The sequence below is a fragment of the Muntiacus reevesi genome, chromosome 20 (assembly GCF_963930625.1).
Source record: "Muntiacus reevesi chromosome 20, mMunRee1.1, whole genome shotgun sequence".
In the NCBI taxonomy this organism is placed as follows: domain Eukaryota; kingdom Metazoa; phylum Chordata; class Mammalia; order Artiodactyla; family Cervidae; genus Muntiacus; species Muntiacus reevesi.
In genome coordinates this window covers 12,664,606-12,681,813 of record NC_089268.1, presented here as the reverse complement: position 1 = coordinate 12,681,813, position 17,208 = coordinate 12,664,606, and the positions used below count along the sequence as shown (strand labels likewise).

The 17,208-nt window shown below is 49.7% G+C and overlaps 1 protein-coding gene across 2 annotated transcripts in view; it reads left to right on the top strand.

Moving 5' to 3' along the window:
• CPNE5 (copine 5) overlaps positions 1-17,208 on the top strand; it is a 101,713-nt gene that overhangs the window by 49,529 nt on the left and 34,976 nt on the right. For both annotated transcript variants that reach the window (XM_065912372.1, XM_065912371.1), the window contains one exon: positions 13,922-14,025. In XM_065912372.1, the coding sequence (XP_065768444.1) occupies positions 13,922-14,025 (104 nt within the window). The remainder of the gene's footprint in view (positions 1-13,921; positions 14,026-17,208) is intronic.

Sequence of the window (17,208 nt, the reverse complement as noted above, 5' to 3'; positions counted from 1 at the left end):
CCCCCTGGGACCCTGGGACCACAGGGCGTCCTTGGAGGCACTGGGGGAGGGCGGGGCTCTTCAGTCTGCCTTGGCTGTCACAGGAGTCCACGGCTTTGGAGCTGGAAGATGTCTCCCCTTTTCAGAGCTGAGCTGACTGAGGCACAGAGAAAGGAAAAAGCTCGCCCACGGTCAGCCGCTGAGCTGGGCTGGGAGCCCTGGTCCACTCCCCGTCACGGCCACGCTTGCTTGTCCTTGAGCCAAGACTGCCTTGGCACCAACACTGGCAGCGGAGAGGCCTTTTCAGTCTGGGAGGCTGGGCGCTTGGCATTTAGTTGTCATTTTTCACTTTTAACTCTGGAGTAGGGTGATGCCCCTACATGGGGCTGAGGGGGTGAAAGCATGTGGTTGGTGTGTGTGTGTGTGTGTGTGTGTGTGTGTGTGTGTGTGTGTGTGTGTGTGTGTGTATGTTGGGAAGCCAGAGTCTGCAGTCCTACGCAGCCCTTGGTTTTGCTTCTTCTGTGGGACTGCAGAGAAGCAGGAGGTAGGGACAACTGGGGGGTAGCTGGGGGGTAGCCAGGATCTTTAATCACAAGGCTATAGTGTCCCAAACTCTGCATTCAGGGGCTTCCACTTGGAGAATAAGACACAGAATTTATATTCTTTGGGAAGTACAGCAATGACTAAATCAGCTCAAACACAGTTGCTCTATCTGCTTTCTGTTTGTCTGTTTACCTCGGTGGGTCTGGTGGACCTTGACCCCGGGACTAAGCCAGGTACACCCAGCAGAGGGCGGGGCGTGCAGTAGGTGATCCCAGAGGCTGTTCAGTGAATCTGTAAATGAATGAACAGGAAGCCCAAACCAAATGTTTAGGGCATGTGGGTAAAACTGCTACACCTGTATATGCTGGCGATCTGGGCACTATTGGAGTCCCCACAAGGGAGAGAGTCAGTTCAGTCGCTCAGTCGTGTCTGACTCTTTGTGACCCCATGGACTGCAGCAGACCAGGGTTCCCTGTCCATCACCAACTCCCGGAGCCTGCTCAAACTCATGTCCATCGAGTCAGTGGTGCCATCCAACCATCTCATCCTCCGTCATCCCCTTCTCCTCCAGCCTTCAATCTTGCCCAGCATCAGGGGCTTTTCCAATGAGTCAGTCCTTCGCATCAGGTGGCCTGAGTATTGGAGTTTCAGGGAGAGAACAAGGGCGAGAACATAGCCGATATGTAGACTAGAGCTGCTATTCAAGCTTCCTGAACCTCAGTTTCTCCACCTGTATGCTGGGGCTGATAGACTTGCTGTGAAGATTAAAGGAGATTGTGAAGGCAACTGTGCCCAAGGGGCTCTCCTCCTAGTGGGTGTCTGGGGAAGACTGAACCTGAATTCCCTGAAGCCTAAATCCAGTTTGCCCTCAGGCTTCTAACTCAGTAGGTGGCTTCCTCCCTGGTTTATAATTAGACAAAGTAATACAAACTAAAGTGCTTTGGAAATTTAAAGCTCTAGACGGTGCTGGGTGCTGCTATTGGTCTAGTTTTCCGGGATTGGTAAACAGTGTGTGTTTAGGCTCTCCTCCTCCCCCACTCCGCCTTCCCCCCCTGCATCCACGGATGGCAGCAGCTTCTTTGATTTATGCAGTTTCAGAGCAAATGGGGGTGGTGGGCTCCCTCCTTCCTCTTGAGATTGTCAGCTCCTTTTCTTTGGGGGCATCTTTGGCTGAGTTCTGTCTTTCCCTAGAATACTTGCAAGGAAAAAGAGACTAATTCCCAGCATCTGGCTGAATTAAAATAATTACATCTGATCGGCTTTGCTTCTGTCATCCCAGCATTCAGTAGGAGGATCAAAGGAAGAGGGTGGAGTCTGAGAGAAGGTTTTTCACCAGAGCTGGGCTTCCTGCTCAAATGAATATATTCTCCTGGAGCAGACAAACCCTCCCTTCACCCATGGGGATGGTGTGGGCGGGCAGGGACCAGAGAAGGATTAGAGTTGACTCCAGAGGGTCACCAGCATGCTTTGATGGGTTATAGAAAAGCCCTTCTCATCGAGAATTTAAATACCAAGAAAGTCCCAACAATCAGAATTTGACCCCAGATATTATTTGGTGATACCTGATGTTGACAAGGCTGAGCTTAATCTCCTGAAGGGCCTCCGAATCACCAAAGAATTCATTATGGTCAGCAGTAAAACAGTGATTATTGCATGTAATACTGACCAATATTTGCATAGTCCTCACAGTTGATTAAGATTCTCATGTTGACAATCTATTTGATCATTCACCATGGGACTCAGGGGGCTTCTCTGATGGCTTAGACAGTAAAGAATCTGCCTGCAATGCAAGAGACAGGGGTTCTATCCCTGGGTCTGGACGATCCCCTGGAGAAGGGCATGGCAACCCACTTCAGTATTCTTGCCTGGAAAATCCCATGGACAAAGGAGCCTGGCAGGCTACAGTCCAAGGGATCACAACTGAACAACTAACCCTTTCACCTTCGTGGGACTCAGGGCTGGGTAGGTGTGAGTGACCCAGTGTTTAGATGCAGAGAAGTTGGAGTGGCCTGCCTAAGACTGCAGGATTCTAACCCAAGCTTGGGGTCTGGGAGTGTTTCCCTCACCCACTGAAGTTCTGAACCTTCATGGCACATGGAACAGCTATGGGCTTTGTCAGGCCAGTAGCCTTTAGTAGGCCTGATGAGTGGCTGGACTTCTAGAGAGAGGCAGGAGGGTGTTGTGGGTGTGGGTGGTAAATAGCTCCTAGGCTTCCCCTTCCCAGACCCCTAGCTGCCCCTAGGCCTGCCAGGCAGTCAGACAGCCTCGCTCTGGAGCCAGGAGTCCCTGACCAGATGCACATTCTCAAGGCCATCCAGTCAGGTCCCTGCACACACTGGCAAGAATGTGACTCACCTCTCACCCGTCAAGGAAGTCAAAGCTTCACCTGGTAGCTCCCTTCCCATCCCCTTCTAGGTATCAGCAGCCTGGCAAATAGATGGGGAAACAATGGAAACAGTGACAGACTTTATTTTCTTGGGCTCCAGACTCACTGCAGATGGTAACTGCAGCCATGAAATTAAAAGACGTTTGCTCCTTGGAAGAAATGCTATGACCAACCTAGACAGCATATTAAAAAGCAGAGACATTACTTTGCCGACAAAGGTCTATATAGTCAAAGCTATAGTTTTTCCAGTAGTCAGGTATGGATGTGAGAAGTGGACCATAAAGAAGGCTGAACACCAAAGAATTAATAGTTTTGAGCTGTGGTGTTGGAGAAGACTCTTGAGAGTCCCTTGGACTGCAAGGAGATCAAACCAGTCAATCCTAAAGGAAATCAATCCTGAATAGTCATTAGAAGGACTGGTGCTGAAACTTAAGCTCCAATACTTTGGTCACGTGATGCGAAGAGCTAACTCATTAGAAAAAACCCTGATGCTGGGAAAGATTGGGGGCAGGAGGAGAAGGGGACGACAGAGGATGAGATGGTTGGATGGCATCACCAACTCAATGGACATGTATTTGAGCCAGCTCCGGGAGATGGTGAAGGACAGGATAGACTGGTGTGCTGCAGTCCGTGGGGTCACAAAGAGGAGGACACGACTGAGCAACTGAACAACAACAACGCCTGCTCATGTTTTCACTCCTTTCATTTCATTAAATATGCTTTGGCTCAGTTCATGCCCTCCCAAAGTTTTCAATTTTGTATGAAAGACAGAAATTGCCAGCCAGCAATCACTGTACAGCAGGGTCATCACTCCTGTCAGACCCACTGCCTCTTTTTTATGACAAATATTTTACAGCACTCTTTACTATCCTGGAGGAAAATTCTTGGACATACCACATAATATGCCAAAATACATACAGGTGAGGCAATGAGCCCTTGCAACAACCTAGAGGAAGATCAGTCCAGACAAAGAATACCAAAGCTCTTGTAAAGGAAGGAGCAGGAAAACAATAGTGAGTGACATCAGAGAGGCAAGGGTGTGGGTGAATGTGGGGGCCAGATGGTGTGGGACTTTGTGGATGGGGAGCTTAGCTTTGAACCCTGATAAAGTCAGAACTCGTGTTGTTCTGAAGACAAACTTCAGAGAGCCCAGTGTCTCCATATGGGAGTCTTGGGAAGATTCCAGGAGAAGGAGGGAGAAAGATAGGAAGAAAGAGGTAAGGTGAAGTGGGGGAAGTGGTGAAGGTTTCCTGAGACCCAAAATATGCAGGTTGATCTTTGGGAAAGATTGTGTGTGTGTGTGTGTGTGTGTGTGTGTGTGTGGTCAGTACAGCTATGTGTCCTGCATGGTGAATAATCAGCATTCAGATGTCACCCTTTTATTTTTTATTTTTTTAAAGGAAGAGCAGGTACTTATTTATTTTTGGTTGCACTTGGTCTTCGTTGCTGTGGGTGGACTTTCTCTTCTTGCAGGGGCTACTCTAGTTGCAGTGCGCCAGCTTCTCATTGCGGTGCTTCTCTTGTTGCAAAGTACAGGCTCTATGGCATGTGGGCTTTAGTTAGTAGTTAGGCATTCAAGTCAGTAGTTGTGGGACATGGACTTCATTGCTCCATGGCCTGTGGGATCTTCCCGGACCAGGAATCAAACCCATGTCCTCTGCATTGGCAGGCAGATTCCGATCCACCGTACCACCAGACAAGTCCCAGACATCACACTTTTAAAAAGTTAGTTTGCAATATTTTGGTCTTAGAAATCATCTTTCTCGTTAACAACAAGAACAACAAGCAGAGTGAAAGAAAACAAAACAAAAACATTTTTCCTGATGCTGAAAAAATAACATGTTCCCGACTGTTGAAAATACAAAGACTAGATTCATCACCAAGAGATAATCACTGTTGACATTTTGAAGCCTTTCCTCCAAGGCTTTTTTCTGTGTGTCCAAATATATAGCTTTTTCTTATAATTAGTAGAATATGATATCCAGATTTATTTTCCCATATCATTATTCTTAGAAGACATATTTAATAGCTATGTATCAATTCTCTGTTGTATGGATGGGCCATAATTTATTAAATCTATTCTGTTAAAGGAAAACAATATAATTAATACCTTGAACATCCTCATAGCTGACTTGTTCCATTTTTCTTTGAACTTTAGTTGATGGAGTTTGGTTAGTATCCTAGACACACAGGCTCAATGAGTGGGAGGAAAAATGGTCAATCTGCAATTCTTCGCCTGTGAATGACCACATCAACAGATACACAACTGATTGGCTTGCTTGAGAAGCCAGTCATTAAGACAGCAGAGAAAAACCAGCTTGACCTCAATGGGGTTATTCAGTCGATGTTTAGAGACAGGCCCAGCTCCTAGACCAGCTTGAATACTCGCCGTCTGCATGAGAATAAACTGTAGCCTATGGAGTCTTCACCACCATCCCTGATGCCTATACCCAGGTCTCCTGCTTCTGCAGGCTTACCCAGGCAAGCAGGGGCTCTGGGGCTGGGCTCCTCTGTAAATGCAAGAGCCCTTCCAGAGGTCACTGGTCACAGAATCACCCCCAACTCTGAGTCGTGTCCACCCCTGTGGGAGTGCTACGTCTCAGAGTTGTGGATAATGATTCATTTTCTTACCTATTTAAATTTAATTTTTAGTTTATACTGGGATATAGTTGATTTGCAATGTTGTGTTAGTTTCGGGTGTATATGTGTGTGTATGCATGCTCAGTCACGTACAACTCTGCAACCCCTTGGACTGTAGCCCGCCAGGCTCCTCTGTCCATGGAATTCTCCAGGCAAGAATACTGGAGTGGGTTGCCATCACAGCAATTCAGTGATACATTTACATATATTCATTCTTTTTTCAGATTCTTTTCCCTTACAGTTTCTTTCTTTTCAGTGTCTTCATTTTTCTGAATAAAAAAGACAGTGCACTAATTCCAGGAAATTTGGGAAATATTGCAAATATTAAGGAGAAGACCATAAATGTCACTATGTTCCACATCTATTTAAAAGTGTTTCTTAGGGTACAGAATGTGAGCAGTAGGGCAAAGCGATTAAGAACCTGGGCTCTGGATCCAGACCAAATGTCGTTGCTTACTATCTCTGTGACCCTGGGCAAGCTGCTTGACCTTTCTGTGCCTCAGTTTCTTCATTTGTAAATGGCTTTATTTTATATAAAATAGATTTTTTATATTTTAGATATCATGGATTTTTTTTTGCATTGGGTTTGGTTTTTTTTTTTTTTTAATATCGCATTAAAATCTTTATTTTGATTACTGAGATTTTTGGAGTGCTTAAATTTTGCACTGGTCTTATCCTGGCTCTCACCCTGGGAGCTGCCAGCAAGACTCAACCAGAGTAACCTTCCATTCTCCCCTCCTGGCTGTGGCTACCCTCTCCCAGCCTTCAGCCCACCCACTGACGTCTGGCCTACAAGGCCCTCTCCTAGGTCAGGGAGGGCTACCATGTTAGAGTGGGCCAGGCCACCACCCCAGAGAGAAAGGCTGTTTGCGCTCTGGTCTCCCCAGCAGCCTGATTAACATGCGGAAAGATGCAAATTGAAGCAATCCTGCTGTTAGAGAAGAACTTAATATGTTTTTTAAAAAGATGGGGTGAAAAGGCAGAAATTGCAGAAAATTATATATTGCTGGAGCTGTTTTACCATCCGTGCAGTTGATTCCAGAGATGCTTCTGGTTTGGGAAAGGCATTTTATGTGCTCAGGGAGCCCCCCTCTCTCTGACTGAGAATGTCAAACCGCAGGATCTTTGACCCTTGGCCAGATTTTGCTGCTCCCTAATCCTGCTTGCCCAGTACATTTTATTGCCTCTTCTGGAGTCACATGTATATCAAGGGCTGGTTCATTTATTAACCCTTATTTAAGAGGAGTAGTCAAAGCATAGTAAATACGACTATTACCATAAACCACGTGAAAGCGTGAAAGTGCTAGTCAGTCGTGTCTGACTCTTTACAATTCCGTGGACTGTAGGCCACCAGGCTCCTCTGTCCGTGGATTCTCCAGGCAAGAATGCTGGAGTGGGTAGCCATTCCCTTCTCCAGGGGATCTTTCCAATCCAGGGACTGAACCTGAGTCTCCTGCGTTGCAGGCAGAGTCTTTACTGTCTGAGCTACCAGGGAAGCCCAACAACCCATATCCCACACCACCTTCAAAAGTAAGACCTTCAGCAGCTCCAAGTTCCTTGTCTCAAGGGCTCCCCATGGGCTGCGCACCCTTTAGGGAGGAAGGGTGCCTTGGTTACAGCCTAGAAAGTTTCTGAAGTTCTGTCTTATGCCCATGGATTTGAATGGCCCCATACTGTTTATCATAATGGGCTTTTGGCAAATGTTACTGGGTCTAGATGGTGTTAGGGAGGACAGATCAAGTTGAACAACCAAATAAACCTGTATCAACGTCTCACACATATTTGCTGTGGGGGTGCGGTAGGGGAACGAGGTGTGGTTCACTGATGGATTTTTCCAGTTAGATGAATTTCAGAGCCAATCTTTTATCCTTTTTTTTTTTTTGACTAGCTTGCACAGAGGAGACTTCTAAAATGGATTTCACACTTCTCTGACTTCTCAAACTGATTCTGCAGAACATAATTAAACTTATCTTGATGATTCGGGGTCATCATTTGAAATCTCAGTTATTAATCTTGAGAGCCAGACTGTCTGGTTTCAATCCGAGCTTCTCTTATTAAGCTTTGTGGCTTCAGGAAAGAGCATTAACCTCTCTGTGCCTCAGTTTCCTCAGCTTTAAAAATAGGAATAACCATTGTATTTATTATAAACACTAGCTGGACACTGGCAATTTCATGTGGGTCAGCCTAAGAGTAAATGGCACTCAGAAAGTGTTGGCTTCAATTCTTTTATTTATTTAATTTTTTAAAATTTTATTTATTCATTTATTTTTGGCTGTGCATGGACTTGTCTCTAGTTGTGGCGAGCAGGGTCTACTCTCTAGTTGGGGTGTGCAGGCCTCTCATTGCCGTGGCTTCTCTTGGAGCACGGGCTCTAGGGTGTGTGGGCTTCAGGAGTTGTGGTTTCCGGATTCTAGAGCACAGGCTCAATAGCTGTGGCACATAAGCTTAGTTACTCCACAGTACGTGGGATCTTCCCGGATCAGGGATTGAACCTGTGTCTCCCACTTTGGCAGGGGGATTCTTCACCACTAGGGCAGCCCCTCAAATTTGAATTAGATGTAGTGGCTTTACAATGCTGTGTTATTTTCTGCTGTGGCTCTGATTCTTTTAGCTGTCCTATGCTAGGCTCTGTGGACTGGTACTTAACATGTATTGTCTCCCTTGGTCTTCCAAACAGTCTCAAGGAGAAGTCTCCATTTTTCCAGAGGAGAATACCAAGACTTAGATGGAATTGCTTGCCCCACGCAGCTCAGCTGGCAAATGGCGGGGGTGGGGTGGGGGTCTAGTCAGGTGCCGTGGCTCCTTTGTGCTGTTTTCTTTGTCAGGCGCTGTGCTGGGACCATGGCCCTCCCAGTGGAGCCCTAAATGATCCTGGAAGTTGTGGTCTGTTAAGTTCTGCATTAATATTTTTCTGATATTTCTACTCCCCTTCCTGATCTCGCAGGGCCCCCCATGGGGTTTCCTAGGCAGGAAAAATAAAAGCCTGTTCCTCTGGCTTTTGTGGCATCTGTTTTGGTTGTTTTAAATATATGTATGCATTTTATTGGGCTTCCCTGGTGGCTCAGGCAGTAAAGAATCTGCCAGCAATGCAGGAGACCTGAGTTCGAACTCTGAGTCGGGAAGATCCCCTGGAGAAGGGAATGGCAACCCATTCCTGTGTTCTTGCATGGAGAATTCCATGGACAGTGGAACCTCGTGGGCTGCAGTTCATCAGGTTGCAAAGAGTCAGACACAACTGAGTAACTAAAACACACATATGTATTTTATAGTCAGCCCGTATTGATTGTCATGTGTAGCTCATCTGTGTTCATTCAGGTGAGGGTGTCACACAGGTGACCTCCAGCTGTGGGAGAGGTCACAGTGATAACCACCAAGCTATGTCCTAGGGAGGCTGGAGGGACCCTGGATTCCCAGACTGTCCCCTGAGCACCAGCCTTCCCCAGATGCCACCTCATATTGTCCCTGTGGCATTGGCACCAAAACCTAAGCTGTCCAGCTTTAAAGGACAGTGGTGGTCATCCTGTCCACCACATCGCCTTTTAGATGAAGAAGCAGGAAGAGGGCTTGAAGAATTGCTGGGATTCGCTAGAACTCAGAGCTCTGTGTACCTTGGTGGGGCTCCTCCTCAGCAGAGTATGGTCCTCTCTTTTCTGATATTACTAATGGTTCCATCCAGGGGGAGGAGCCAGGAACCACTTGATGGGCATGTGATCTGTTCACTGGGGCTTCCCAGGTGGCGGTGTTGTAAAAAACCCACCTCTCAATGCAGAAGACGTAAGAGACATGGGTTTGATCCCGGGGTCGGGAAGATTCCCTGGAGGAGAACATGGCAATCTACTCCAATATTCTTGCCTGGAGAATCCCATGGACAGAGGAGCCTGGTGGGCTACAGTCCATAGGGTTGTAAAGAGTTGGACAGGACTGAAGTGACTTAGCATGCATGCATGATCTGTTCAGCCACACAAGACCTACTCTTGGCTTAATGCTCTGCTGTCACAGTCTTGAAATCTCTTAATACTCTTTGAAAAAAGGACCTCACCTTTTCCCTTGGCACTGGGTCTCACAAATTATACAGCCAGTGTACAGTGCAGGGGGGTGAGGGGAGCCCACCAGGTCCTATGCTGCCTCCTTTTCCTAGGCCTTGGGTTGGAGCTCCCCAGGAAAGCATTTAGGTGCCCCCTCCCCCATCCAGCATGAGATGCGATTGGAAATTTCTCCTGGATAGAGCTAATAACTGTTAGAAGTGAACTTCAGTTCAGTCACTCAGTTGTGTCTGACTCTTTGTGACCCCATGGACTGCAGCATGCCAGGCTTCTCTGTCCATCACCAACTCCCAGAGCTTGCTCAAACTCATGGCCATCAAGTTGTTGATGCTATCCAACCATCTCATCCTCTGTCCTCCCCTTCTCCTGCCCTCAATCTTTCCCAGCATCAGGGTCTTTTCAAATGAACCAGTTCTTCACATTAGGTGGCCAAAGTATTGGAGTTTCAGCTTCAGCATCAATCCTTCCAATGAATATTCAGGACTGATCTTCTTTAGGATGGATTGGTTTGATCTCCTTGCAGTCCAAGGGACTCTCAAGAGTCTTCTCTAACACCACAGTTCAAAAGCATCAATTCTTCAGTGCTCAGCTTTCTTTATAGTCTAGCTCCCACACCCATACATGACTACTGGAAAAATCATAGCTTTGACTAGACAGAACTTTGTCGGCAAAGTAATGTCTCAACTTTTTAATATGCTGTCTAGGTTGGTCATAGCTTTTCTTCCAAGGGACAAGCATCTTTTAATTTCATGGCTGCAGTCACCATCTGCAGAGATTTTGGAGCTCCCCAAAATAAAGTCTGTCACTGTTTCCATTGTTTCCCCATCTATTTGCCATGAAGTGATGGGACCAGATGCCCCAATCTTAGTTTTTTGAATGTTAAGTATTAAGCCAGCCTTTTCACTCTCCTCTTTCACTTTCATCAAGAGGCTCTTTAGTTCTCCACTTTCTGCCATAAAGGTGGTATATCTGAGGTTATTGATATTTCTCCTGGCAATCTTGATTCAGCTTGTGCTTCATCCAGCCTGGCATTTCACATGATGTACTCTGTGTACAAGTTAAATAAGCAGGATGACAATACTTTCCCAATTTGGAACCAGTCTGTTGTTCCGTGTCCGGTTCTAACTATTGCTTCTTGACTTGCATACAGATTTCTCAGGAAGCAGGTCAGGCAGTCTGGTATTCCCATTTTTGAAGAATTTTCCAGTTTGTTTTTATCCACATAGTCAAAGGCTTTGGTATAGTCAATAAAACAGAAGTAGATGTTTTTCTGGAAGTCTCTTGCTTTTTTATGATCCAAGGGATGTTGGCAATTTGATCTCTGGTTCCTCTGCCTTTTACTTATTAGCATGTGAGATAAGTGCAATTATGCGGTAGTTTGAACATTCCTTGGCATTGCCTTTCTTTGGGATTGGAATGAAAATTGGCCTTTTCCAGTCCCGTGGCCACTGCTGAGTTTTCCAAATTTGCTGGCATATTGAGTGCAGCACTTTCACAGCATCACCTTTTAGGATTAGGATTTAGCTCAACTGGAATTCCAACACCTCCACTAGCTTTGCTCGTAGAGATGCTTCCTAAGGTCCACTTGACTTCGCATTCCAGGATGTCTGGCTCTAGGTGAGTGATCACATCATCGTGATTATCTGGGTCATGAAGATCTTTTTTGTATAGTTCTTCTGTGTATTCTTGCCACCTCTTCTTAATATCTTCTGCTTCTGTTAGGTCCATACCATTTCTGCCCTTTATTGTGCCCATCTTTGCTCCCTTAGAAGGCTAAAGATATTTCTGGGAGGGTGTGAGGGACAGCCCTGAAGGCTAAGTGCCTTCATTACCACCACTGTGTCATCTTGAACGACCTCTAAAAGTCTCAGTTTCCTCATCTGTAAAATGGGGAGACTAGAGGAGTTACTTCATATATGTGTGTAAAGAGGGCTCAACACAGCACCTGGCATCGAGTAAGTGCTCAATAAGTCAGCCATTCTCTATTCCAGGTCTGAAGTCCTCATTTCTCAGGAGGCTCTCAGGTTCTCAGAGTTTCTAAGCCTTGGAAGCCCCCAGTCCTGTCCCCGTGTCCCTCTCAGGTGGTCAGTGCTGAGGGACATGATAACAGCTTCCATTACCTGGGCGCCTCTGGATGCTGGGTGCTGTGCCTGGGCACTGCCCCCAGGGCCTCTCTTCAGGGGACCCTTCAGCCCAGGCTAACTAGAGCCCAGCCCTGCCCTGAGTCAAAAGAAATCGGTGATTCTAAAGATTAGGGAAGCAGGCCTCAGGAAGGGGCCTGCTCTGTGCTGGAAGAGGCATGACTCTGAAATCATGTTGCCTTCATACGTGTTGAATTTCTGCTCTGCTAGTTGCCAGCTGTTGATATTGGGCAGGTTACCTAGCTTCTGCAACCTCCAGCGTCCTTATTTGTAAAATGAGGATTATTATGAAAGGGATGATTCTGAGGGCTAAATATGCTAAGTCTGTAAAGCACTGAGCCAAGGGCTGGCCCACACAGATGGAAACTAATAGATGTTTGTGGAATGAATGAATGAATGAATAAGCTAGTGGGTGGAACTCTGTTTGCTGTGGTCAGATGCCCTTGAGGGAAGGCTTGTGAGCTGGTAGAGGTGGACTTGGGGCAGAGACAAGAGCCACACGCAGACAGGGGCGGGGAGGGAGAGGGGAGAAATATCCGATCATCATAACTCACACACACACAGTACTCGTGTGTGCTGTATTCTCCTCAACATTGTCCTCAGTTAACTCATGTCATCCTCCGACAAGCCTACAAGGTGGTCTTTCCTGCACCCCCATTTTACAGATGAGGAGACTGAGCCCAGACAGCGTAACTTGAGCTAGATCACACAGCTAGTAAGGGATGGAGTGGAAGCAGGCAGCCTGGTTCCAGAGACCATGTTCTTAACCAACATACCGTATCCACCGTCCCAAGCTTTTTTTCTTTTTTTACAAATTTATTTATTCATGACTATGTTGGGTGTGGGTTGCTCTGGGCTTTCTCTAGTTGGGGAGAGTGGGGACTACTCTCCAGTTGCAGTGGGCAGGCTTCTCATTGCAGTGGCTTCTGCTGTTGTGGAGCATGGGCTCTAGGGTGCATGGGCTCAGTAGGTATGGCGCACGGGGCTTAGTTACCCCATGGCATATGGGATCTTCCTGGACCAGGGATTGAACCCATGTCCCCTGCATTGGCAGGTGGATTCTTAACCACTGGACTACCAAGGAAGTCCCCCACCCCAAGCTTTGACCAAGTCCTTTGAGCTGTGAGAGCTGGCATCTTCATCTCTGCCACCGCTCTGGTCCTCACTGGGCTGTGGGACTGATCTCCAGAGACCCTCTTCCCCACTGAGAAGAAACGGGCAACATGAGAGAGTGGGTATTTCCCGACAGGCCCAGCACTTGAGCACAGCCCAGGCCCCAGGGACCATCACCAGAACCCTAAACTCTGACCACTTGGCAGCTGACTTGTTGGGATGCAGAGCTTTCAGGCTAAAGAGCCCACGGGGATGGGCAAAGAGGAGGATGCAGGGGCATCTGTTGGCCACAGTGAGCCAAGGGGCCCGGAGCCGTGAGAGGAGGCGCCCAGGATCCTCACGGGGCCTGGGTACCTGCCACGTGCTCTTGGGCTGAGGGTTGGGTTGGCCAGGGCCGTTAACTCATCAGAGGAGTCAGAAACCCGGGGACCTGTTTGGTAAACTTGTGGGGGTCGCTCCCTGCTCTGAGCTGTAAGATGAGGGAGCGGGGGTCACGGTCTAGCTGTATCCGCCTCAGAATTAGGTGGGTCTTGTGTGCATCAGTGCATGTGGAAGGCATGCTTAAACTCAGGAACCACGCAATCCTGTGAGGTAATGAGGTGATGTGGACCGTGAGGGCTCTGGGGCTGGGTGGCCAAGCTCAGAGTGGCTCAGGTTAGTCATTTCACTCGGTACAACAGTGATGAGACCACGTGTGTGAGCCTTGACCGGGTGGGTGACGTGCCTGCAGTGTGCTCTCCTTCAGCACTCACCACAGCCCTCTGCACTGTGCACTGTAATCAGCCCCATGTCACAGAGGGGAAACTGAGGCTCCGAGAGGTCACCTCCTCATCTGGTCACACAGCAGCAAAGTGGCGGAGCCAGGACTCTAACTGCGGCAGCCGGCTCCATGGCCCAGCTGCTCCGCCACACCTGCTGGCTAGGGCTGTCTGAAGACAAAACGAGACCCTCGAAAGTGTGAGCTCAGGGCCTGGCACCTTGTGCCAGGCAAATGCGAACTGCTGCTGTCCTTTCTAACTGGCTTGGTGCCTGGAATCCCCAGGCCTCACAGCCCTGTTCTCCTTCCTCCCCACCAGGACGTCGCCACAATGCAATTCTGTGCCAACAAGCTGGACAAGAAGGATTTCTTTGGGAAGTCTGACCCCTTCTTGGTGTTCTACAGAAGCAACGAGGATGGAACGTGAGTTCTCCAGCAACACTTCACCCCCCACTTCCAGGGGCATGGGTTGGGTGGGGGGGCTAAACGGTGATGACTTGCTGGGCCGGCTGGCTTGGGCCATCTCCCCCTCGGGCTGCCCTGGGGCCCCTGCTCTGGGTAGACATCAAGGGGCCCCAGGAGCTCCAGGGGCTCCTGGCTGCACAGATGGGACTGGTGGGGGACAGATGGCAAGCCCTCAGTGACATTCTGAGGGTCTTAGTGATGGCAAGTGCTGAGCATGTCAGAGATGGAGGCAAAAACAAGCGAGAACTCGGGATCCCTCTGACAGTCCACTCCTTCTTCAACATCGATCAGTCCCCATCTCTAAACCTAGTCTTCACCCATCCACAGCCCTCTGACACCCCACGACATATGTCCCCCCACTTCTTCCTCCTCAGCATGGCAAATCTGCACCCATCTCCCCACCTGGCCCCAACACTCTGCCACAGGCTTCATTCAAACTCCCTCCCATCTTTGAAACCAAGATCTCCTTCTCTCCTCTCCTTCATCTGGAAGCCACCCATGTGTGATGGAAAGACACATGACTCGTTAGCCAATGTAGGTCAGCGATGCACACAGAGGCACAGATTCTAGGTTGAGGGTCTGGGGACCTGAGTCCTCTCCACCAACCGGCTGTGTGACCCCAGGCAAGCGTGCCCCCTCTCTGGGCCTGTTTTCTCATCAGTGAAATGATCTGGTTGGACGAGGCGGTCTCCACGGTCTCTTTAAGCATCATAGCTCTGGGAGGCTGTGGCCACTTACGGCTGGGATTCTGCAGAATGAGGAAGCTATGGGGCCAGGGAGGTTAATTAGAGAAGCGCTGCTGGAGAGGGGAACTGGGGAGCAGGTTTTGAAGGAGAGAAAGAAAATGGGCCCATGAGGGTTGGGGGTTGTGAGGGGAGGGGAGGCTCAGGGAAGAATAACAGTCTAGAGAAAATGTGTGTGCAGAACTAGTGGGCCCTGAGCAGAGGGCAGGGAGGCCTTGCTAAGGCCCCTAGAGTCTGAAATTCTGGGTGGGTGGGTGTGTGTTGGGGGGCAGGGCAGCAGCAGAGAGGAGGTGTTTCACTTCAAGGGAAAAACGGATTTTTAAACCTGAACGTACAAAACAAGGGAAATTTGGTACGATCATTTGCATAACAAAAGGATTCTTTGTCTCACCAGAGGACTCCTAGCAGAATTTCTTTAAATAATCCTTGTTGACTTTGACTTGACTTGAGGGAGGGAGGAACTGGGCGCCCATGGAAATGTCCACGCGGCTCCCCTCGGGTGGGGCCGCGCCAGGGCTCGTCTCAGAGGGGAGGGCCGGCTGGCCGGCAGCGGGGAGGGGCTCGGGCTGCGGAGCAGGCGGGGGGTGTGTTGCAGGGTGTTTGCCCGTGATTAATCCGGCAGCGCGGTGTGTAGGATGGATGGGGAGGGGGCGGGGGCTGGGAGGGACTCGTGACTGACACGGTGAGCAGGTGGGAGGTGCTGAGACCGGCGAGCTGCGCCGTGGAGACCGGCAGGGGCGGAGGCGGGAGGGGAGGATGGGGCGAGCGGCCGGTGCAAGGCCTGGCCTGGCAGAACTGGGGTGGGGGCTGCAGCCACAGCCCCGCCCGGTAGAGGAACTGCGGGGAACCCAGAGTGTTGAAAACAGCAGAGGAGTTGGTCAGATGGGGCCGGCGATGGGGGGTTATTTGAGCGCGGGTTCCGCTGGAAGCAGGGGCTGGGTCTCTCTGGGGGTGGGGGAGTGGGGGCAACCCAGGGCAGCTGGAGAAACTGATCCAGAGGGAGTGAAATGTCACGCCTGCCATCCCAGGAGGGAAAAGGGCAGGAAACATCCACGGAGCACCCCCTGTGCTCCCGGCCCTGTACATACATGTCTTCTTCAATCAGAATCACTCGTCTGGGAGCAGGAATGTGGTGACGGACAGCCAGGCTCGGCCAGCGGCTGCCAGTCATCAGCTGTGTAACTTTAGGCGAGAGTCTGAGCTGATGGAACTTTCTGGGATGGTGGAAATGTTCTGTATCTCACTATCCCGTATGGTCGCCACTATGTATAGCTACTGAGCCCCTTGAAAGGGACTAGAGCGGCTGAGAAACTGATTTTTTTTTTAAATTTCATTTCAGTTAATTTAATGTAAATAGCCACGTGTGGCTGGTGGCTGCCATTCTGGGCAGTGGCGTGCTACCCTCTGCGGTTCAGTTTCTTGGCGATGGGGAAAATCCTAACACTTCCCTCCCAAGGAAGCCGTGAGGATTAAATGAGTTAATTCGGGTTATTAGAGCAGGGCCTGGCGGCATTCGTTACGGTTCTTTGGGGGGAGCTCAGTCACTTTCCTGGGGCTGCAAAGCTGGAGGCAGCGGCGCTGGGACCCCAACTCGCATCTGTCTGAGGCTGTTAGTTCTCACCGCCCACCCCCGCACCCCACCTAGGGATCCTGTGTGTTGAAATGAATTGAACTGAGCTGGGAGATGACTGCGGGGACCACTTCCGCCCCAGGGCCTCATCCCCCCACCCCCGCGGCAAGTACATCGGGGGATCAGGGACCTGTGGATTTAGCGATGGAAGGGGGGAGGTTGGGGGAGCCTAAAGAAAGTGGTTTCAGGCAGGAATCTGAAGCGGAAAGCAGACCACACAGGGCGCAGGAAGAAAGACATATAGGGAGGGCGGGAGGCTTAAGAGCGTAGCCGACTTGCTCAGGCAGTTTGGCCGGCCTGGGCGGGAGCTCGAGAAGGCAGGGGTTCCGAAGAGGTGAGGAGGCCGAGAGGGTCCACAGTAGGTCTGGTGTCTGTTCAGGTGGGAAGTGAGGGTTTTTGCGGGGTGTGAACCTCCCCCGCCTCGCCCAGCCCACCAGTTGCTGCTCCAGCGTCTCCCTTCTGGCCACTCCCCTCATCCCGCCGCACCCCAGCCAGGCTCCTCTTCCTGCCCGACCTGCTGCCCCAGCCGCGGGCAGCGGTGGCCCCTCCTCCCGGTCCCCATCCCTCTCATCTCCAGCTCCGGGGTGTGGGGAGGTCTCCCACATGAACCTCACACTCCAGCGGGTGGGCGAGAAGGAACACAGAAGAAAAATGCTGAGCTGTGGTGACAGGAATGACATTTTGACTTGAAAGTTGCCAGAGAAGAAGTGGCACAGGGCTGTGTGCTTAAGGGCGGGGCCCAGGCACCTTCCCCGGTGACCTTTCCAA